General features: G+C 40.9%; 1 protein-coding gene across 1 annotated transcript; it reads right to left on the reverse strand.

The window, feature by feature from the left end:
• Nucleotides 1–2,286: 2,286 nt before the first annotated feature.
• On the reverse strand, nt 2,287–24,350 carry SEC23IP (SEC23 interacting protein). The gene is made up of 19 exons (XM_064717168.1): nt 24,120–24,350; nt 20,035–20,561; nt 18,431–18,626; nt 17,509–17,702; nt 17,101–17,190; nt 15,844–15,964; nt 15,453–15,542; nt 14,693–14,834; nt 13,286–13,494; nt 12,582–12,700; nt 11,852–12,022; nt 11,408–11,503; nt 11,029–11,229; nt 10,720–10,875; nt 10,045–10,147; nt 9,198–9,383; nt 8,619–8,781; nt 6,607–6,707; nt 2,287–4,481 (listed from the first exon to the last, which is right to left on the reverse strand). The coding sequence occupies exons 1-18, from the start codon at nt 24,301–24,303 to the stop codon at nt 6,626–6,628; spliced, it is 3,030 nt and encodes a 1,009-aa protein (XP_064573238.1). The 5' UTR covers nt 24,304–24,350; the 3' UTR covers nt 2,287–4,481; nt 6,607–6,625.
• Between the last annotated feature and the right edge of the window lie 49 nt (nt 24,351–24,399).

Raw genomic sequence — 24,399 nt, forward strand, 5'->3', positions numbered from 1 at the left:
CTGAGAGCAGCACTCCTGCACTATGGGGAACTGCATTTCACCTTCAAGGGTGCATTAGGTGGGGTTCTGTGCTCTCCAAACAGCTCAGCTGAGTGCCAGGAGCAAGCCCTGTATTCATGGACACCTCTGCTCAGGTCACTGAAAATTTCCACTGTGGAAAAATGATAAATACTTTGGGATCTGCAGCAGAGGGCAGAGCAGTTTCTGGTTTTCTGTCCATAGGTGGCTTTGCAGTTAGGAATAAACCCCTCAAGGAAGTGCTGGGTGATGGTTGTGCTGTCACACAGGTCAGGGGCACCTCAGCTTGTGGTGGCGTTCACAGGGGTCCCAGGAGCAGGGAAGAGACAAGAATCCTGACTCCATGTTTCAGATGGCTGATTCATTATTTTATGATATATATTATATTAAAACTATACTAAAAGAATAGAAGAAAGGATTTCATCAGAAGGCTTGATAGGAAAAGAATGGAATGATAAGAAAATCTTGTGACTGACCAGAGAGTCTGAGCCAGCTGATGGTGATTGGCCATTAATTAGAAACAACCACATGAGCCCAATCACAGATGCACCTGTTGCATTCCACAGCAGCAGATAACCATTGTTTGCATTTTGTTCCTGAGGCTTCTCAGGAGAAAAAAATCCTAAGGAAAGGATTTTTCATAAAATATGTCTGTGCCACTCAGCAGGCTGGGGAAATGGGGGCTGTCCAGCAGGAAAGCAGCTCTGCAGGGCCAGCCCTGGCTCACATCACATCCCTGCTTTTCCTCCCCCTGTTTATATGGAAACACAGGGCTCCCAAATTCCCAAGTTTTGTGGTGACACCCCAAGGATGCCCCCAGGACCTGTGTGGATGCAGCAGTCCCAGCTCACTGCTGCCATGGCCATTTTCCCTCAGCCTCCCCCCTGGCAGAGCCCCAGGAGCTGTGGGGTACCCAGAGCCCATCTCCTGCTCCCCCCACCCCATTCCTGCCCCTGAAATGGGAAAATGGGAACTCTTAGAGGACATCCCTGCTAAATCTGCACCTGGAGCAAACAAACCCCCTCAGTGGCTCTGTGCAGATGCCCTGCAGGCTGCCTGTAATCATATTTACACTGGAGTGCTTCCTTCAGCCTTTGGGAAGTTAACTCTGATTTACAGATTTGAAAATTGAGTCTAGAGCCAAGCTCAGAGTTCAAAAGCTGCTGCTAGAACAGTGTGAAAAAAAAAAACCCAGACTACTATTAAATCCAAGTAGCTGCCAGTGGCTCCACCATTTGGATCAAGCACAGGTTTGCCAAGAGCACTGAAATGGAAACAGGCATGTGAAGCAATATTTCCCATATTAAACAGAAATTAATGGGACTTTTTATTTCAGCTCTGGGGAACACACCCTAATTCAAAGGGATGATTAAAAATAATAGTTCATTAATGCAGCTCTGCCCCAGCCCCTGCTCCTATTTGGACATCCAGTCTCCACCAGCAGCACCCTGGCACTGCTCACTTTGTAGGAAATATGAAATGTTAGATTTTATTCCTCCTATGTTTTTTACAAAATTATTAATCACATGCAGGGAGGAATCAGGGAGAATATTATTATGGAAATAGCATTTTAGACAGAGTTTGTAAAACATTTGTCATATTGCAGACACAAAGTTAAATTAATATTTATAACATTCCTTGGGAAAGGAGCAGGACAACTCCAGCACAGATACTGGAAATTTTCTGTGCCATGCAAGGCACCTCCCAGCAGAAGCAGGAATTATTTGACTGTGCTGCTTTATGAACAGCTGTGAGAGGAGGTGTTCCCAAGGGACAGGAACATTCCTACTGGCACAAGCAGGGAGTCCTGGAACACAGGGAGAGAAGCACTGGATAAAAAGTTTTCCAAGAGAAAAAGTTTTCAATAAAAAATTCACTTCTGTCCACATGAGAATTTTTGGATTTCTTACAGAGGCTCTGATTTTTTTGCTTGGAATTAATTCATAAAAATTTCTACCTCCTTTCTATGCCCTGTTCCATAGATATTTTGATAGTTTAAAAAAAATCTTTTAGACAATCTTGGTTTTTTTTTTTAATGCTTACAATCACTTCAGCACAGATGAAAATATAGCAGGGAAAACTTTAAATTTTTGTATGTGGATTGACTAATTAAAGTGTAATTAGCCTTACCTGTTTAATTATGCATTATAGTGCATACAAAAATAAATCAAAATTTACTGGAAATACTGGAAGCTGTGCTGTGTATGGTGTGTGTTGCAGCACACAGAAGATTTCTGCTGAGGAAGCAAAGTATTAATTTGTAACAGATTTAAAATCACTCTAAAAACTCAATTTATTTTATTTTTCTTTTATATAACCATAGGTTACACTCATTTTTCCATCCTTTATGTCCAAACTTCCATTTGCTTTTAAGATGTAAGAATGGCTCATTACTGAAGTTGCAGGCCATTTTTTATTTCTTTAACTAGAGCTAATTTTTATGCCATATTCCCCAACCAATTTCTGCACTCCAGATGCTCCTCATTCCTGCAGCATCCTCCTGCTCCCCTTCCATGGCAAGGCAGCTCCTTGCAGCTCCCCCTGCAGCAATTCCTCTCACACACACCCATAAAATCTGACTGTTCCTTGGTGCTGCTGTCCCCTCCCTGGGGATGTGGCACAGCCCAGCACCTGCTTAAAAAGGCTATTTAAGCAAACTCAGATTGCTCCTGTGGCAGAGTTGATAAATATATATATATATATATATATATATATATATATAACCCTCCACCCTGATATTTAACATGGAAATGAGGGCAGTGGTCATGGTGTTTGTGTTGTATGTATATATATTAAACAAAGGACATTGTAAAGCTTAGAAATTTCTGTCTGTCAGGGTAATTTATAAAGATGCAAAAACATTTGTTTGTTTTGGATACAGAGTTTCCTTTGGCAAACTTTCTCCCCAGAGCAAGAAGGATTTTGGAAAGCCCAACACTCACTAGAGGGTCACAGCCCAAGGCAGACAAGGAGATGCCAAGGGAAGTGTTGGGTCTTGAGAAGCCAAACAGGAAAATCTCCTTGTTGTCCTCAGCTGTCAAATGTCAGAGTACAAGAGAAGACAGAGATGTTATTCTTGAAGATGCAGAGAAAGGACAAAAGGCCACACATATGAGCCCTACCCAGAAAATTTCAACAAAAAATCCTGCAATCCCAGCAGTCAAACATTACACCACAGGGCCAGAGAGGCAAAGCATCTCCAGCCCTGAACAAGGCCCTAAGCAGGGAAGTTGGACTAAGCAACCTCCCAAGCTATTTTTTGTGATTAAATACAAAACCTTGTTGAAAAGACCCACTGGAAGTAAGGTAATTTTAATTACAGCCATCAATTTGTATACACAATAATGTGTATTTTACATATATCAAGGAAAAAAAAAACCATACTGCATTTCAAACTTTGTTTACTGCAATAACAGAGGCAAATAGTCAGGAATAAGGTTAAGCCACTAATATTAAGGAAAGCCACAATGTGTGTGTAAATTGAAGCTACAGAAGCTCAGTAGTCAGAGACATTAATTCCAAATCACAACACCTAACTCACCTCAACCTCATTACATGAAAATGGAGTCTGGATTGCAGGGCTGGATCTAGATTATTATCTAGCACCCATAAGCTTCAGTTCCTATTTACAGTAACAGTTCTGAGATGTTAAACTGCAAGGTCAAGGTAAGTGTTTTAGCTCTCATAACTGCAGCCTAGTTTCACTAAAATTGCCTTAATTAACTTAGAACAGTCTGTGATTCTATAATTACCAGATCAAAATGGCATTTTAAATCGTTCCTCATTTCAGGATATGTGAACACTGAACTAGCTGTAACAAACTTCTAATATTTTCAAAGTCAAAAGTTCATTTTTACTTTAAAAAAAGCCACAATAAAACTCTTAACAGAGGCTTAAAAAGGTCTTTATAAAATAATCTCCATCACACTTACAATAGTAAGAAAATTATTCTGGTTGCTAGTTTGTAGTAAATATGAACTGGTTTGTGGAATTTGTATTAAAGATGGTTATAACTTCAGTTCACATTTCATTTCTTAAAGGGACATGAACAAATGTGTCAAGACCAGTAGATTATTGCTGTTTCTCATCAAGTCCTTTTCACTGAGGACGTGCTGCCTTGGTAGGCAAAGCATGTCTGGCAGCCAGCTGGGACAGGAGAGCTGAAGGACAGAAGTTTTGATTTGCATGCCAAAAAAACCTTCTTCAATCACCTTATATTTGGCAATGGTACAACTGAGCTGATTTAAGATCAAAACTGTCATTCCATCCATCTCCTGAATGACAGTCCTGATCATCTCATAACTTAAGTTTGCTTGAAGTGACACAAGAAGGTAGAATCCAAGTAAGTTCTGGAATGGCAGGAAAAAAAAACCTTTGATGTTTATCCTCTCATATGCAACTCTGAAAATACCAGATGTTCTTCAGAGGGGCTTTCACCAGGTCTGCAGGAGGAATGGGTATGGCTGTGCAGAGAGAACAGAACATGGATATATTGGAAACAGGAAATCCATCAGGTTTTCTATTCCTGCAGTAGTACTGAACAAATTAAACATGCCCCCATTCAGTTTCAAGAGGGCTCAAAAAGATCTAAAAATCCACACATGTTTTTAATCAAACTTTTCATACAACAAGCCTCTGAAATCTACTTTCTGTGGACACAAATTGGCAATTACAACTGCAAACAGAAAAAACTCAACTGCTAATAGGGTGTCATTAATTATGCATTTTAACCAGCTGTTAGATTCTTTAGCTTTTGGTAATAAATTATCCTAATGAGGATGGTGACAGTTTAGATGTCCAAGGTTTAATCTGCTGGTGCACTTCTTTCCATTGTTTTTATGAAACCTTACACTACTGTTTCACAGAGAGCAGCTTCTAGAAGAGCTAAATCAAGCCACTCACACAAAATAAAATGGATGTTGCTGTCAGAGGCACCACTGGTAATAATTACCTTCACACTGCCACCTTTCACATTTGAAGAAAAAAAGAGAAAAACCCACAAGACTGATAACACTGAGGGAGAATTTTCCACTTCAGTAATTCCTTGTGATGTGATAATATTTAACTCAGCACATGTGAAGACATTTCTTGTCATGTGGAAAAGATTCCTGCTCTTGTGGTGTGCAGCCTTCCCAAGACACCACTTCAGTGCAATCTGCCCTCCCATTTAAGCCTCTGCTATCTGAATCCCAGTCTCAAACACTGTCCAGTCAAACCAGTGCAGAACATTCTGAGCAGTTCCTGATGGAATTACAGATTTCCCTGAGTGTGCTTTGCTGTGTGGAGGTCTCAGTGAAGCACCCACAGTCATGCAGTGTCTGCTGCAGCTGAGCAGCAAACTCCTGTGAGCTCTGCACTGATAAATCCTCACAGCCCATCCCTGCCATGAGGCTGACAGGCATTCCCTCTGCAATCAGATCCCAATGTTTCAACCAGAGCCAGCATAAAGAAATAGCAGAGAAAAAATTCTGCAGCTGTGACTGGAGCCTGTGCATAAGCCATTGTGATGGCTGATCCAGCACTGTCAGAGCTGAGCAGCCAGCTGCTGCCTTTTTCCTTTTACCTCTCCATGCTTTAAAAAAATGCATTTGATCAGCCTTGACATGTTATTTAAAAAAAGCTGCTATCAACTGACCATCAGAAGCATTCTGTTACAGAAGAGTACTAAAACTGTATGATAGCAATGAAAGATACCTAAAATATTCCTCTGAAATGTCAAGCATTTCTCTTCATGCTGGGTATTTATGTACCTTGACATTATCAGCTCTTCTGAAAATGGAGAAATACATCAGAAACTATCTTGTATGATTCCAAAAAGGCAAGGTGCAGATTATTTCTTCCCTGCCTCTCAAAAGAAAGTATTTTCTTTTCTGTAACAACCAGTGATGCAAACTGGTACAATACAGATCCTTAGTCTGGAAACCTACATCTTAAAATAAAAATACCTGCAAGAATATTTCAGATCTAAGATACTCAACTGTAACATGTATTTAATTTCTTTTCAAAGCAAATTTCCATGCTGTGTCATTTCACTTGTTCTACTGAAAGTCTTAATCTATACAAAGATAATAAAATACTGATCTATATAAGGGTCTCATTAATTTATCAATAGGAATGTTTAACACCTTCTTAGGGGACAAACAGCTTTGTGCTGACAAATGTGCACCACTGGTGAAACAATCCAGTATTTACATTCACCAGTGAAACACTTTTGGGGTTCTTTAATCTACTGCACTGTAAATAAAGTTTCATCTTATCCAATTTCACCAAATTTTCCTATTCTTGAACATTCACTGAACAAAAGAACTGAGGGAGAAGCAGAAGAAAGAGATCATACTTTGGTTGTATTTGTAGCAGCAATTATTATCCAGTACCAAAAGCACTAACATCAAATATCTTCTGGAAATGAAAGGAGGAAGAAAAAGACTTTCTCTGCATTCAAGTTTAGAAATTGTTTTTGCAATCAAAATGACATTTAATGGCTGTCTGCTCCATAATTTAAACTTCAGAGGAGAAAGGGAAAGTAAAGACATCTAAGCTGTGGCTGAATTTGATACGAGCACAGAAGTTACATTAGAGCAAACTTACAAATTCATGTTTTTATACATCAATGCTGTGGCTGCTCAGGATTGATATCCATGGTCCTGTATATCTCTTTGAGAAACAGCAAGGCAGTGTCTTCAGATCCCCTTTGAGGAATGAAATAAATAAAACAAAAGAGAAAAAGGGAAGGGAAAAAAAGAGGAAAAGGTTAGTTCAGTGTAGTCCATCTTCTAATTCTCCCAAGTCACATTCCAGCCTATTTCAGCTCTCCAAAGAGTGTGCACAACCTCTTGGCCCAGTATTTATTTTTCATGAACATGGTCTTACCCCTACCAGCTTCCTTCAAGCTATAATTCTACACAAGGCTGGAATTAGTTCTGCTATCAACCCCAGCCTATGCATTTACCTTTTTCCTAGTGCATTTCCTCCTCCTGCCCTCCCTAACTTCCTATGCTGCAACTCCAAATCCCCTCCTCTATCCTCTTCTTTGGTGTTACTTCCTCATCTCAATCTCCTCAAATAATCTATCACTTTTTGTCCTGAGTATATTCCACACTTCATTCTCATTTTGTTCTACTCCATCAATTAGCTCAGCTCTAGCAGCAATATTCTAATTCTTCTCTAACTGGCAGGCCCTTAATAGTAAACAGAGTATGTTAAACACCCAGAGTCTTCCTCTCTTGCTTACCACTAAAATGCTAGATAGATCTCCAATAATTTAAAGATTAGTATCATTCAAGTGCCATGTTTCCAAGTGGCTGTTTTCCCCCATCTTTTCAAAAATCAAAGCTTCAGCCTGTCTGAATCTAAAGTTAACATCAACAGACTTAATTTTCTTCTTCATCTATAAAATGCTATTTAGACATACATAAATAATGCAAACATAAAAAAAAAACAATGTTAAACAGGCAAATTTTAACAAAGTTCCAGAGCTGCAGGATTTGTTAGATGAGGGCAGCTTCCTGTGCTTTTTAAAACAAATCATATAGGAAGCAGTGAAGGAGATTTAGATGGTCAGAACTGTGATCCTCCAAACGTGTGGAACAAAATCTGCAGAACACCAGTACAGAATTCAACACACAAGCTAAGGGAATGCATGTATATTCCACAATTCAGCAGACATTCCTTGATGGTCTCTGCATTAAATGAGCAGCAAACAAGCAAGCAGAAAGTTCAACACAGAAGCTCCAATCTCTCCAACACTCAGAGCATTTCATTTAAAGCTCTTCCCACCATTCCTCAGGAAGAAACGCTCTCCTATTCGGGTCATTAATCACTGTGCTTATCTTCCTCACTCGAATGACAAAACAGGCACAGGTACCGAGCATGTAAAATGCTGGCAGTGATCGGCTGCCACCGTGTGGAAGGAATTTGGGTGCCTTCAGCCCTGCCCGTGGAACGGCACTGCCACCAGCGGGTCACGCAGCCCGGGAATCCTCCTCTGGCAGGGGCTGAGCTCCAGCGTCCCAGAGATGATGCCTCCAATGAGACCCTCCAGGTAATGCCTTCAGAGCTGTGCTTTAACCTCTGGAAAAAATGCCTGCTGCTAAAATGACCTACTGAAAATCAAACCTTCAGAAAGAGTGTAGAGCACTCACACCTGCTGAACTCAGAATGAGCCACCAGTCACTCCTCCTCACCAACATCACTGTGCACAGCTCACAGCTGACACCCAAGGTTGGCTATTACATACCAAGGTGTGTTGTTAAATAGTTCACACATCCTTTGCCAGAAGAAGCAATAAAGTTTTGCCACTTATTGTAGTCTAATAAAAATCCCTCATGAACAGTTTTGTTTGAAAAGCTACAGTTGTGAAAATGCTTCCAGAGTTCTCCTTGTTTTGAAAATGACAGTAGCTAAAAATGTGTGTTTGGAGAGTCAAAGGTCAAGAGAAGAGTGTGCAATGTCTCCATTGCAAACAGATTTCTAACACAGAATTTTACTTTGAAATAGGATTATCAAACAGTGACATCCAAGCACTGAGCCTGACACTGCTGGACAATCACACACACTGTGTCCCTTCAGCAGAATTTCTGACCACAGGTATGTCCCCTTACCAGTAGCACAGGTGGCTCTGCAAAGCAAACAGGTACTCGTTGAAGCTCTCTATTGGCTTCTCCTGCAGAACGTAATCAATGCGACGCCCTCCGTTCAGCATCCCAACCTTCACTGAAACATCCTCATCCTTTGGAGGCTCTGCACTTTCAGTGATCTTCTCAGCTAAAATCAAAGAGTTTCACATTTAAACTATTTTCAAGCACAGCCTGCTTGACTATAATTAATTTCCAAGTATTTGTGATAAGAAAATAACAACCTGAACTGCCCAGCATGGTTTAGAAAGTTACTGAACTATAGGCTTATTTCTTTCCTAACAGCTCAAACAGTTTTCTAAAGAAGTAACTGCTGAGTGATCTCTCCCTGAACTCACTCCAACCCACAAAGCTTTCACTGTAATTTCTCTCCCACACCCAGCTGAGCAGGAGAATGACAGAGCAGCTTTGGTGGGAACCTGGCATTTAGCAGAGATCTCCTGAACAGGGTCAGGGAAATCAACAGCAAACACTCCCTGGGATACTCAAGTGTCAACTGATTTGAGACAAGGAAGTTACAGAAAAACCAATAATGTGTCCATGTACCTTCCACCACTTGCTTTTCTTCCTCCTCTTGAATTTGGTTAGCTACTTTCTCCAGCTCTGCTTGCAGCTGGGTTGAAGATGTATGAGCACGTGCAAACTCATTGAGGGTCTGCCATGCACTCTTCAGAGAGCTGATGAAGCCCTGCTTCAGGTCAGATCCCATACGAGACAGAGAGTCTTTCAGCTCTGAGAAAGAAAAAAAAAACACCAAAAATTTCATTCAGAAGGATTTAAAATTACTAACTAAAATTACTAACTAATATTTAATTCAGGAGGATTTAAAATTACCAACTAAAAGCAGAATGATAAAGTTCTGTTCAATAAACATCCCAATTACCAGCAGAAACAGGCCTGCTATGTCATAAAAGCATGTTTCTTGCTTCTCCATTCCATTTTAAAAGATTAGGTGAAATGCAATTAATACACATAAAAATTAATGCCTGTTTCTTGCTTCTCCATTCCATTTTAAAAGATTAGGTGAAATGCAATTAATACACATAAAAATTAATCCATGTTTCTTGCTTCTCCAGTCCATTTTAAAAGATTAGGTGAAATGCAATTAATACACATAAAAATTAATGCATGTTTCTTGCTTCTCCAGTCCATTTTAAAAGATTAGGTGAAATGCAATTAATACACATAAAAATTAATGCATGTTTCTTGCTTCTCCAGTCCATTTTAAAAGATTAGGTGAAATGCAATTAATACACAATTGACTCTGATGTTTGGAAAAATATGGAGTCAGATATCCAGGGATATTCATTATTCTCTTAAAATCTTACAATATTGTGATGCATCAAATGTGAAATAATGAATAGGATCCATATGAAGTAAGTTTTCTTTTTACCCAGATGAAGTCTTTTTCTGCCTTTATGATGTGGAATGAGAACTGGTTTTAAATCCAGGTCTTCAATGATCATTGGTTCTAACCTGTAAGCTACTGGATCAAGCTGTTAAGAGACAACATATTGACATTTAGTTATCTTTAAATAATTCTAATTATCACATGTCAGTGAAAAAAAAATCCCTATTTATGGATTATAGACAGCCATTTTTCATTTCTGCACTATTTGAATTTACAGAAATTCAGTTCATGACATTAAGCAGGTTCATTAATTACTTTGGTTTTGTTCTCCCTACAGAAGGGGATTCTAATGAGGAAACACAACAGCAAGATTTCCTTGCACTCAATCTCTATCACCATTAAACTGTTAAACAAAATGAGACAGAGGAGAACAAACACTGCATGGAAAAATACAAACATTCCATAAAAATCTACAAGAGTGGCCTCAAATTAATGAAAAAACCTAAACAACTCCCTCCCCCCCAAAAAAAATTCCTTAATTCTGAAAAGAAACAAGAAACAAGGCAAATATTATGAAAACAACCCATGCCTGGAAGTGTTTTAGAAATGTACACAGGGGAACAAGAGGTGTAATGCTCAGAAGGTAGAACTTCATATTCTGCCTTTTTTTGTCATCTACATCAACTGAAATCAAATGTCAAAAGCACTGCTACTCACTGGGTGATAGATATTGAAGAAGCCCTTGCAGGTAGGGAGTCTGTAGTTTTCATCAATCTTCTCCACACCCCTCACAGTAAGGAACACACCAATAGGGGAACCAAGAGCAAAGAAAATGTCTGGTTCAAAGTCCAGTGCGCTGTAAACCACAGAAACCTACCAGGCAGAAATCAGACACATCATCTCTCAGAACTGTCAGCTTCAAAGGAACTACCAAAAGGTCATCAAGATTAAAAAAACTATAGTGAAAAGAGAGGATTGATCAAATCCTTTAAACTGTTCTAATCATTTAGATCCACACAGTCTCACCTGGCCAGTTCCAATTTCAAAATACTCATAGTCAATGTTCACAGAAGACACAGATGCACCAACTGGGAGCTTCCTCTTTGAGTGCCCAGACTCTGAAGATGAGACAGGAGAAATTGCCTCTTTTGATTTCTGGGTGTCTTCTTGAGTCTGGAGTGTGGCAGCCAGCACTGCTTTCTTTTCTGCTGCTGCTTTCTTCTGCTCCTTTTGAGAGAAGTTTTAAAGTTAGGGAGAGAAAAGGTTAATTTCACAGCTGTCAAAATTTCTTTAATACATTCAGGATGCTAACAAGAGTGTTCAAGAATAGAAGCTTGTCCACAGCAAGGAAGTCAGCTACATTTGCTTAACAACTCTTCATTTCCATCCTGAAAGATGTATTTACCTGCTTGGCTGCTCTGTCTTTTACAAAATTAGCTATTTTCTTTCTTGGTCCAAGAGGTATCCCCATCTCCTTCAGGTCATCAATTGTACACATGAGCTAAAGAAACAAACACCAAACACACACATGGAAATTGATTTTTCTAGTAGAGAAAGTACTTATAACTTTTCTAGTAAAATGAATCATTTTATACTGGCGATGACTTATGAATTTGTTGAGTCAATTTATAAAGCTACAGAAAATACAAAAGATTAAAAAGACACAGAGTGCCCTAACAACTGGGTGGCTGCATCACATCAAGAAAAAACAAGAGCTGCAGAACACTGACTCTTCAAGTCATGCATTGATTATCTCATCTTTGCAACTGCTCTCATGGGCACTGAGAGGGAAAAGAAAACAAGAAGAAAACCCAAGCATGACCCAGGAGCCCAGAGAGGGGTTCAGTACCAGGGACTCCATGTCGATGCGCTCCTTCTCGAAGGTGCTCACGTACTCTGACAAACTGAGCATCTCCAGGCTCTTCTGCAGGGTGGGAACATCTTCCTCTGCTTCAGCCTCACAAAGCTCATCAGCAGAAGTAGCAATGGAGGAGCCCAAGGAACTGGTATCTTCAGTCATCTCAATGAAACAGCACACAAACACAATCACACCCTCTAATAGTGGAAAACCAGTTTAGCAAAACCAAGTTTGACTATTTTCTCTTAAAAACATGATCAAGCAAGCTCTGTAAATATATATCCATTTTTAGTGAAGCAGGACACATGTTTTCCACTAAAATAGAACTGCAAAATAAATATTTAAAAATTACTGTGAGAGACAAAACACTCAAAAATGCTTCCTTTTATTCCTCAAACAACTGGTCACCATTTCTAGTCTAAGCACAAATTCTCTCTCTTTTATACATCTGCCCCAACATTTACTGTTAGACCAAGTTACATGTTCACAAGGGTCAAAGCTGATGCTCACCACCAAATCTCATTATTGGCCTACTTGAAACTTAAGAGAGAGGTAATTAATTTGAAAAATTACAATATTTACAAAACAGTATCTTTCCATTATCATGTTTAAATGTACTATCAAAACTTACAGACTTGATTCAGCTAATAAATTCTGAAAAGTTAAGAAAAAAATGGAAAATATCAATTTATAGGCCTGGAAAAACCAGCATGCAAATTACCTGTTTATCATGAACAGCCACATCCTTCACATTGCCATTAACACCAGAGAATGGTCCAGAATTTACTGATGAAGCCAAGTCCTTCTGGTTAGACAGTATGTCAAACAGAATTAAGGAACCTGCAAACAGGAATTAGAGTTGATTTGGGGGAAATATCAGGTTTTCCTGTCCCTAAATCTTCAGCAAGATTTATATGCAACAGTAATGTCACAGTACAGTTTGATCAAGACATGGCTGAAGGAAAATACTCCTATGTTAACTTGAACTTAAAAAGCTAAAAGCAGCCCCTTTTCTTTCCTGTTCATGCTTTATGTAGTTGCCATGACTAAACTATTTTTCCTTAACCCCTGAGACTGCTTGGTGAACTGGAGGAAAAGTTCCAGTCCAAACCAGTATGTCAATATTCTGCTCTAACACTTATTCTATATTCCAAAAAATGATTGTACTTTTACTAAGTGGGGGTTCTGAGCCACAGACATCACACATCTAACACGTCACCAGATAATCTTCTAAACACAGATTAGACACTAAGTTTTCCTGAAGGGAAGTACTGACTTTCTCTCAAAGCCTGATAAACTCAGCAGTTGAGAGGAGCTTGTTGGCTGTTTTCTGAAAGACAGCCGTGCCCTAACAGCTAATTTGACTTTTATGCATAACAAAGGGGAACTGATTTGTGACAAAAGCAGCATTCCTCAGACAATCACCTAAGCTGTGCCCAGCCACAGAGACGCCCCCTTTGAAGTCGGGGTTGCGGCTCATGAAGAGCGCGTACAGGCGGTTCATTTCCATGCCCACTTTATCCACGATGGTCTGGCAGTAGGTGGGGCTGTTGTAGAACAGGATGTCGAGCAGCGTCTCGTTGGTGAAGTGCCTCAGGCGACCAATGCTCGGCAAAGTGATTTTCTTTATGTTCCTGGTAACACAGAATCGTTAAAAGCATGAAAGGCTTTTAAGAAACGCTGGTGAGAAATTTGTTAGCTTTTGAAATTAATGCAATGTAAATGCTACAGAAAGGGTCTCTAAAGAGATTTTAAAAACCCATACAGCCTTCTGGCCTTGTTGCACATTCACACATTAATGCTACCTGCTGATTGTAATATTTCAGAAAGATACAGCTCTTTTATTCTCTCCAGCCTGAAATAACCTCTTCTCTATTCCAACCCCACTCTCATGAAGCACCAGGGAAGTTTGGTGAGCAGACTGAAGTGGAAGAGAAAAAGGAACTTGCATATAAAATTAGACTCAGAGAATGGTAATACTCTCTTTTTGAAGAAGAAGCTTGGCATCACCATCTGCCTGCCTGGAGTCAGGACAGCTGCACTGGAATTGCTATAGACTTGTGACTGCCTGGTTTGATGAACAGAATAAGGATTCCTCCTCATGCAGCGCTCAAATGCAAATAAAACAGCAAGGCTGGAGGAAAGCAGTGTGATTTCACTGAGCTACAACAGTCTGGAGAACATCAGCATTGCTTTAAGTGCCACAGGTTGCCATCCTCACAATTTTTACTTTCCCAGATTTGAGCAAGGGAAACAGCTTGAACTCTGAAGTTCAAAGCAAAGGGGTAGGCACAGAGAAGGGATTTTAAAACAGATTTTTAAATGCTGTAACATTCTTACCCAAATATAGATACTTTGGTTCAAAAAAGAACCCCTTAGCTGAAATGCCTAATCATAATTCAGGCACTTCTCTGGGACTGCTCAGAGGGCTCAATGCCTTCCTCAGAAAGGGTGAAACTCAATCAGACTGCAGGAAAGTAAAGAATAGAAAACTCTCTAAATTGTGCACACCTCATGGACAAAACATCTCCAGGCTCACCACCTCATCCTTGTGATCACAACTCTACACACTCGCTCATCAAGGATCATGCACTGGCCACTCTCATGTAAATCCTGTACTGAAAAGTTGTGTGCATGAAAATAAACAAGAGAGATATTTCTCAAGCCCTTCCAGCTTTCCAAATACTCCTCATCAAAATGTTAATTTTTAAAAATCTGCAATTCTCTAATCCAGTCATATGCATATGAACTGCTCTTTTTCTCCACTTTCCATAACCCATTAAACAGCAGCTTTTAAGATATTTTCAACATTAAACAACACCCTCACCTCACCTGTCTACACCTGTTGCATCCCCATGCAGAGAACTGTGCCAGTGAACTGGAAGGAATTCCACCCTGCTCACTTGGCCTTCCTCCAAATACTTCTTAAAGTGAGTCTGCAACAGCTTCAGAGAAACAGTCCTAAAATCATCAACTGTGAAGAAAAAGAATCATGAAAATCTGATAGCTGCAGTACTCAAGTAACACACAAATAGTCCCTCCTTCCCCTTAATTTTACAGATAGTCAGAATACAAGTGATGGAAATTGAAAACTGGAAAAATCTTTTCAAGTATTACCATTCTAACAATAAGAAAGTACTCATTTTTGTTAGAGTGGATTTTTAGCAAGCTTCTATTTATCTCACAATGATTGCCTGTTCACTCTGTAACCAGAGAGGGCTTTCTTAATTTACTCAGTTGTACCAGAATGTATTTTAAAAAAAGGCAAAAAAACCAAGCCACACAAAGCAAACACATCCACTCACACCACAAAAAGAAAAAAACAATCAACCAAAAAACCCCCCACACCACACATCCAAAAACCCCAATCACCCTGCAAGTGTGGTATTGAGAACTACTAATTACAGCTAAAGCTTCAAGTTTGACAGAACACAGATTCTGCCTTCGGAAAATAATAATGAAAAAATTGAATTTCTTAACATTTGAGACTTTTCTTTAAAAAAAACCTCATAAAGACATGCTTATATGAGCTAGAGAGAGCCACATTTAAACAGCAAGAATACAACTGCTCATTATACAAGCCCAAACTTACCACACTCAACAATGCTTCTAAACCTCAAGTCACATACAGGACCTATGCCATGGACCATAAATACCAGATGGTCAATTTGGGACATTTCTCCTGTAGAAAAAACAAAAGGAAAACATTCAGAGTACCAATATGTACAGCAGGAGTGAAGCTCAGAGTCTATCTAAAGTGTAATACACACTTGTTTAATAAAGCCTGTTACATAACATGGTTCAGGACATAACAGAGCCCACAGGATTAAAACACTCCAAAACCAGATACCCTCAGCAAACAGCTGAGATGAAGGAATAACTTTAATCTTTAGACTCCACTCCACCCACCATTGTCCAGCTTCTGCAGAGATCCAAAGTGCTCCCAGAGCAGCCCCAAGTGCTCCAGGAGTCTCATCACCTACCATCAGGAATCTCATCATGGTCATCATCAATTCCACGTTTCACCACCCTCGGCCTCGCCTGCCCATCTTGAGAGGTGCCCCATTCATCTGATGAGGTAGAAGGCTGGAACTGAACTATGACCTGTAACAAATACAGTGTCCAATCCCAACCACAGAAAAGCCTCATGACTCATACTGGTAGTGTGAAAGCACTGCATAGTTCAACATACTCTTTGATTGTTTTACCTTTCATCTGAAAATCAAATGTTTTCTTTCACAAAATCCTCATTAGTGTGAAAAGCAAACTGATGACTCAAAGTAACCACTAGGTGAAGAAGCTGGGCCTGCTCATGGTTCAGAATCACCATTTTAACTCCCCAGCCAAGCATTATTCAAGCTCCTCCTTCCTAGTCTCCAGTATCCACTGTTCCTTAGCAGATTACTGCTAATGTGAGGAAATGGAATGCTACCTGATTTACAATAACTATCACAAGGAGAAGGTGGAAAAAAATAAGTGCAGTGCTTTTCAGGGAAGGACAACAGCATCTGAAAAGTGAGTAATTCAATAGTACAGTTGTTTATAGGACTTCAGTCTGAACTCATATTTATGACACCAAGTGATTTAAATGTTCCTTCTCTAGATTTTACTGGACAGAATTCCCTAACCAGGATTATTAAACACTTTAGGTAGGAGCAACCATGATTCTGTCCCTTGGATAGTTCTGTGTATTAATTACTGCATTTGTGATAAGTGAACAGTTAAGAGTATTGATCAATATGGCTGAAGTCCATGTTTTAATCACATGAGACTGTTCACAGAGTATTTAGAATAACTTTTAAAACTTGTCTTGCTATACTTTCTTATGGCCTGAAAACAAGAAGAAACCTTCTCAGGCCTTAAAGAAACTATTTACCTTATAGCTACATTAATGCTCTTCTCCACATGAAAGCTCTTCATTTTAATTTGGTACACACCAAGGTTAAACTAATTCAAATTGCTAACCATTTGCTGCCAGTTGTGCTTAGCCAAAACATTTACTATGCAAATCCTTATTCTCTTCAGGTTTCAGAAAGAACTGTCTTTTAACCACATGACAGAACACTGAAGCAAGCACAAGTTCAGTGTTCTGTAAACTTGATCATCTTTAATGCACACACACCTAGAACAACCAACTGGTATGTTTCATGCCAGATTAAAACCACATTCAATTTGTTTCCATCCATTTGCTTGCTCACCCTTAATGAATCCTGTAAGACACAATTGCCAAAATCTATTACCTTGGGATTATGCATAACAATTGTCTCCCCATTTGGAAATTCAAGTCGCCGATGCCATTGATTTGTAGTTACAGCCCTTTTATATTCTGCCTGAAACAGAAAATGAGTTACACAAAATCAGCATGGCAACCTTCTCAGTATTTTGTTGCCTTAGGCAATGCTACAGTTAAAATTTACAAAGCTTTCTTTATATAAAAATGTCACATGTAGAACTACACAAGCAGATTTTAGATCACAGCAGTGCAGGACTGATACAGCAACGTGGCCTTCTAGAAACTCCTCTTTTCAGGATTTGCTTATGTTCCAGGAAATGCACTCTGAAAATCACCTTCATGAAACAGACAGAACTGTTTCTAAGGTGATTAACACAATGAACTAATTAAAACAAGGTGTCTGTGACTTACTAACCTCCAGCTTGTCACTGAAGTCCTCAGTGTAAGGGATGAAGCGGCTGTCCTTGTCCCCCTTGTAGAACCACAGGCAGCGCCGCACCTCCGAGGGCTCCTCGTCCCAGTACACGGCTTTCCTCAGCCGCTCGTACAGGAACACGTCATAGCGGCCGCCGTCCGTGCTCAGCACCACGCTCTCGGGGTCGGGCTGGACTGGACACACAGACACGTGGGGTTAACACACTGACACTGCTGGACTGGACACACAGACACACCTGCTCACCACACTGACACTGCTGGACTGGACAGACAGACACACGTGCTCACCACACTGACACATCTCTGCTCTCTCAGCCCAGCCCCAGGCACTCCTGTGACCAATATCAGGCCATCAGCACTGACAGTCACAGCATGGCAGGGAAGCTTTGCTACACTGAGATGCTTCTAGAATGCTTCTGTATGCTCTGTACACAACAAAACGCTTGGAAAAACTTCCAAATACCAACACTGATTCCAGAACTCACAGTTAAAAAAAAAAAGGCAACCCAAGACACAAGTAATGAGGAGTTCTATATGAAAATCTGAGATCTATTTGGGTATATTACATTTATATATTATATATATATAAAATACATATATATATATATGTGTGTGCGTATTTTATATATATATATAAAACATGCACACACATATATATATATGTATTTATATATATATTTATATATATTTATATATATTATATATATTATTATATATTATTTTTATATTTATATATATATGTATATAAAAAAACCAAATCATCTCAACACTGACAGCATCAAGCAGTGATGATGTCAGTGAAATAAATTAAGTGGCAAAAGTGTGTGGCACATTACTGAGTAGCATTACCCCAATATTTTCCTTTAGTCTTTCTGCTCACCTCTGGGTAAGGCAGGACTTACCAGAATTATAGACCTCCTCCAGTTTTGCAGAATCCAGAATGCTGAATGGCATCCATATCTGCTTGTCCTCCACCTCCTTACAGTAGAACCAGTGGGGCTGAACTGGCTCGTACTGGTTCTGCAGCAGCACAGGAGGGGCTGGCACCAGGGGCCCTGCAGGCCTGGCAGGCTGGAGCTGGCACTGGGATGGTGGGAACTGAAAAGAGATGGGCTCAGCACCTCAGTCTCACAGGGTTTTTACAGAACTCTATATTTTGCTATAGGAAATACCCTGAACCTTTATTTCTAACATGCTTTCCTCCCCAAGAATATAACTTTCCATTCTAAAAATATTGTCCAATTCATCATGTATTAGAGAACCTACACCTTCTCAAACTGAGAAAGAATGTGAATTTCATTACACAAACACTGTTAAAAATGCCATGGTTTAGCATCATGATTATCTAAAATCACTGAGATTTCAAATATTCTCTCAAATTTTCAAAACTTGAGCTGAACTTTTTTCTTACAATGACAAAATTTGACATGAAAATAAAAACACTTTTTTCTCATTGTTCATTTACATATAATTATGCTTCTGCATAAAGACTCCCCATTTTAACAAGTGGCCACTTCAGCTACAGCTCTCTTCCTGCAAAGTGACCAGAACAGGCACATTCCAAACCCAAATGCAGCATCAGTGGCACAAGAAAAGGAACTGATTCTGAAAGGGACTACAGCCTATATAAAGATGATTTCATACAAATTTTACAAAAATCCCAGTCAATATAACTAAAAGCAGCTGATGTCAGCAGTAGCAACTGCCTTGGTTGATGATACATTTAAAGGGAAAAAAGGGGCACCAAAATATTGTACAACATATAAAATCCAATAAACAGAAGTTGTGAAATGATATAGTCTAAAACTCCAGACTGTCTAGGCTCTACTGCCTTTGTTATGTTTTGTCATTACATAACCTTCACATTCTTTATTCCTGATAACAGAAATATAACAATAGCTCAGGCAAAAATAAAAACAGTTTTTGCTATTTTCAAGGCAAACATGCCAGGTTTTATTAACCTTCTGGCATTACTTTAATAGTGCTTTTGTGCAGGTAGAAAAATAATGAAGATTATTGCTTTATATCACACAAAATCCTCAACCAATTTGTTTCAAAGAATGTGCTGACAATTTTATGTGACTTAGTTTAAATAAAAATTCTTGCTTCACCAACAAAACCAGCTTAGAAAGAGATTTTAGCCAATACCTTTGAAGTGGCTGAGTGACCTGATTTAAAACTGAGGCACAAAAAATGCAGCAGCACAGCTGAAACTCAGCAAACTCAGAAACCCACAGAAAAGAGCAACAGAACTTCACAACCTGATTTTGTTTCTGATGCCCAGAGCTCACAGAGCTACAGCCTCAGGGCACACTCACTTCAAAGATCAGGAAGACTTCCTGGAACACGAGTTCTAAGCTACTCCTAGTGAAAAGCTTTTGCTGTTATAAACAGTTCAAGACTACTTCTGGGGTTTTTTACAGAGAACAAAAATCTCCAGAAGATAAAGCAGAGAGCTGGGAGAGGAAAGTGAGGCGTTTAGTGGCAGGCAGGAGGTGTCACATACCTGTGTCAGCGGCCCCGGGGGTGTCTGGTACATCTGCACGGGTGGCACAGGGGACGCTGTGGCAGGGGGGTGGCTCTGCTGCAGCTGGGGAGGGGTGAGGTAGGGGTTGGCCCTGCTGCTCAGGGTGGTGTGCCTGTAGGGGTTGTAGCCCTGCTGCTGGGGGGTGCCCACGGGCAGGGCAGTGCTGGCAGGAGGGGGACAGCTCTGCTGAGGGGGCTGGTACGGGGACACGCCCACCTGGGACGTGGCTGGGGCACTGTAAGCCTGCGATTTGGGAATATGTGGTGAAAAGGCATTTTGCCCATCCTGGGAGCCAGACACGAGTGGAAGTGAAGGGGGAGGTCTGGAGAAGGCTGGTGCTCCCACAGGGGTTGAAACAGTTGTCAAGGGTGGCTGCCCAATGCTCCCAAAGGGGTCACCGCTGCTGCTGGGAACTTGAGAGAAGTAGCTGAAGGTCTGTGGTGGGGTGGGGCTGGCTGATGTCTGACCCAAGAAGCTGTCCTCCTCCCCAACGTCTCCAGAATCTTCTGCAAAAACAAAAGGATCACCAGAGATCTTGTGAGAGCTTCAAATCACTGCATGGGGTCACAATCTTCTGTAATACCATCATACCATGGCCAAAACTGTCAGTCCCCATAAAGCTAACACATCCTTGTTTCAGCACACCATAAAATGAAACAAAAGATACCAAGTCTTCAAGAACATTTAAAATGGACCAAGAAAGTCACTCAGTGTACACAGAAAAAGCAACAAATATTAAACAAGAAACCAAAATATAACTGGAGTCAGGACCTTCCCAGGGTAATGTGGCAGACACTAAAATCCCTTCCAACTTCATTCATCCCTCAAAAGCAAGAACAACCTTGGTTCATATCCTTTCACCATGAAAACAGCCAGGACTATAAGCATAGGACTTTATGCTCCTTTTTTTAGGATAGAGTTGAAAAACATTCCTAAATAGGCCAAACTTACAGGTTAAACCATCCATTCTTGCCTGCTTCTTCAGCAGAGCCCTCTGAAGGTTATAACTCATGATCCTAAGCCACTTAATGAGCAGGACTTAGTCCAGTTCTCTGTAGAAATCCTACTCTAGACTTGCATAAAAGCTGTATCTCTGGTGCAGAAAAATCATTCTGCATAATTACAGGAGAGGATTTAAAAAGATGCAAGGCCATCAATGTCCTTTAACATGGAGAAAATAAATAAAAAGTCCTGAACAACCACAGTTTTCTACTTTGCAGCGACCTAGGAACAAGTGGAACAAAGGAGGTTTGTCATGATTTGGGGTCTCACAGCAAGCTCACCTCAGGCTGTGATGGCTGAGCAGCTCCTGAGGGAACAGAGCCAGTCCCATCTACAGAAACCAGCAGATGTTTTCAGTGTTTCACCTGCCTGGCAATGAAATGAGCCCAGGCTGTGGGGCAGACACCACAGAGCATCTCTGCTGCTCAGTCCCCAGGCAGAGAGACCGAGAGGCTGCAGCTGTGAGCAGCCAACACCAAACGCTTCATGCACAGCCAACACAACTGTGACAGGGAGCACCAAGGGACTACAGGGGAATCCACTGAGAAATAGCCTTAGGAAGCTGCTGTTCTAATTAATTAATCATAAAAGAGGCAGCTGCCAAGATTAAAAAGTACTATTTTAACCATCTTTTATTTAGTCTGTGCGGATGGTGTCATCTGCCTTAAATTCCTCTTGCTTTCCCTTCCAGCACTTGATCCCACTTTGAGGAACAAAACCCAAATCTCTGTGTGGAGAATGCTGAAATCACTTAGACCCAGTGACCACTCTAAAGTCAGGCCAGGGGATCATCTCCCAGCTGTAAGCAGTAGCCATTTATACTAAATAAAAGGTCTTAGCTTTTAAACAATAAAATCCACTTTCCTTTCCCATTTCATAAACAGTGTGGGACAGAGTTTGCACACTGCAAACCACACTGTCAGCTCTCAGCTTCCCCAAACAGCTGGCAGCAGAAGGCCCTTCACCTCACAGTGTCAGGCCACCATAAACATGCAGCAGTGTGCCCAAGAGCTCTCAGCAAAGGAATGCTCACAAAGCACCTACTATTCTCCAGTTTCAAACAGGTTTTAGAGATTTAGCCCAAGTGCAGCTTTCCTTGCAAAATGAGGGTGACAAAAGTTCTGCCTAAAAAAACCCTATAGGTATAAATGTACACATGTGCAGTTTTCTAATACAAAATGTTGTTGTTTATCTTGACTTTTCCTAATTTTGCACAAACTATGTTGTACAAACAAGCACATCATACAAATGTAAAGAAATGAGTGTACAGCTTTGATGTGTTCTCCTTGTGCACAGAACAGTCTTTCTTCACCTGTGACTGTGCAAAGCTCCTGCACATCCCTCCCCACAGGAGGCAGAGCTTTGTCATTCACAGAGTGTCACCACACAACCACAAGTGACATCAGTCCACGTTCTCACTGGGAACACTCCTCCCATCTTACAGTAAATATATTGGTTACCTGAGCCAGGGAATTCACCTTATTGTCAAACTGCACAGCTCTAACCACTCTTGGAGATAAACAAATGAATGACTGCACACAGCTCCCTAATGGTAGCTGTCAGGTGTCAAACTAATCCCTGGACTGATTCTTATCACATTTTATACAATTTAAAGTTATGATTAAAAAGGCAAAATATTCCACTCAGCAAGAAGATCCCAACAGCACCTGGCTGGAGAGATGGTGAGTACACTTGACTGTGAAAACAGAACATTTAACAGGACATGGGCCTTACTTGGACTGACACAGAATGGGGCACAACGTCTAACACTGAAATTCTCTCCATGTACAACACCATGAATTCTCACCTGATCAAATTTTAAGTCACATGGAGAAAATAAGATTCACCACATTAACCAAATTCCATCAGATTTTATCTCCAGCTTCAAAATGTTCAGGAAATTGCCAGGACAGCCATTTGTGTAAAGTTATTGGCCAGATCAGCACTTAAAAATGGTTTTATTTTCTTAATGAAAAAATTAATGTATATTTGCATGAAAGAAAAACTATGAGGATTGCACAAAGGAATTAGTGAATGTATCAACTACATAGATACCTAAAGTAAGTAGAAGTAATATTCTGTAATATTTTGTAAGAAGTAATATATTTATAATAGTTTTATCCCTCCTATCCAAAAAATGTAGTTGATCTAAAAAACTATTCCAAAGCCATACTTGGCAAATATTTTATTAAATCTACAGAGAAGTGCTGCACTGATTTCCAGCTATATTAATACTTATTTTAGCTAAGATACAGCAGAGCTGAAATGAAGTCTTGAAGACTCAGCATAAAACAGTTTGAGTTAAAAGGGACCTTCAAAGGTCATTAGTCCAATCTCAACATGCACAACACAGTACAATTTGAAATATCTGGTTTCTAGATGCAATTCTAATGTTTCAAGCTTTAATCTCTGACTGAACACATTCCCAAAAAATCCATTCTTTTATCTGAAACTGCCTGAATACCAGATTTTAAGTTACACACGCATGTGCTGGGAACACCATTAAAGCTTTAGGAGAGAAGGATATTAGAAGCAGGATTAAATTAGCAAGGATATTTAAGGTGACTGCTTAACGTGCTATTTTCAAGCGGGGAAAACAGAAGAGAAGGGTTTAAAAACCATGAGAGAGAGGTTTAAAAACCACGAAAACATTCAGTACGCACTGAATGGAAGCACTGAATGGAAGCACTGAATGGAAGCACTGACGCGTCGGTGAGCTGCAAGCGGATGATCAGTGCCCGTGCTCATACACAGCGCTAAAACCCTCACACACACACAGAGGCACAAAGCAGAGGGAAGTAGCAGAAATTATGTTCTGGAAGCGGAAAATGAAATCCCGAGCAGTGTCTCTGCTGAGGCACCGCCAGGGACACCCGGCTCGGGGAGCCCCAGCGCCGGTTCCAGCCCACACGGACCGGGCCCTCTGAACCCGCGGCCATCCCTGGAACCCCGGTTCGGCTCTGGGGACTCCCCCGGCCCCACCGCTCCTTCCCGGCGGTGGCGGCACCCGGCGGGACCCCGCACATCCCCAGCGCTCCCGGCTGCCCTCCCTCTCTCCCTACCGGGGGGCAGCAACGCGGGGCCGGGCGGCGCGACCGGCGTTTGGCTGACGGGGATGAAGGGCACGTTGAAGCTGAACTCGGTGGCCGAGGAGGAGAAGAGCAGGTTGGTGCTGCTGCCGGTGCTGCTGCCGGTGCCGCTGCTGCTGCCGCTGCCGGTGCCTCCCCCAGGCTTCGCCGCCGCCATAGCCGCGCCCCGGCCACGTCCCTGCCCCGGCCCCTTCCGCCCTCACCCAAGATGGCGGCGGCGGCCGCGCGCAGCCGTGAGGGGCGGGAGGCGGGC

This window comes from Zonotrichia leucophrys, chromosome 6, assembly GCF_028769735.1.
Source record: "Zonotrichia leucophrys gambelii isolate GWCS_2022_RI chromosome 6, RI_Zleu_2.0, whole genome shotgun sequence".
NCBI classification, from domain to species: domain Eukaryota; kingdom Metazoa; phylum Chordata; class Aves; order Passeriformes; family Passerellidae; genus Zonotrichia; species Zonotrichia leucophrys.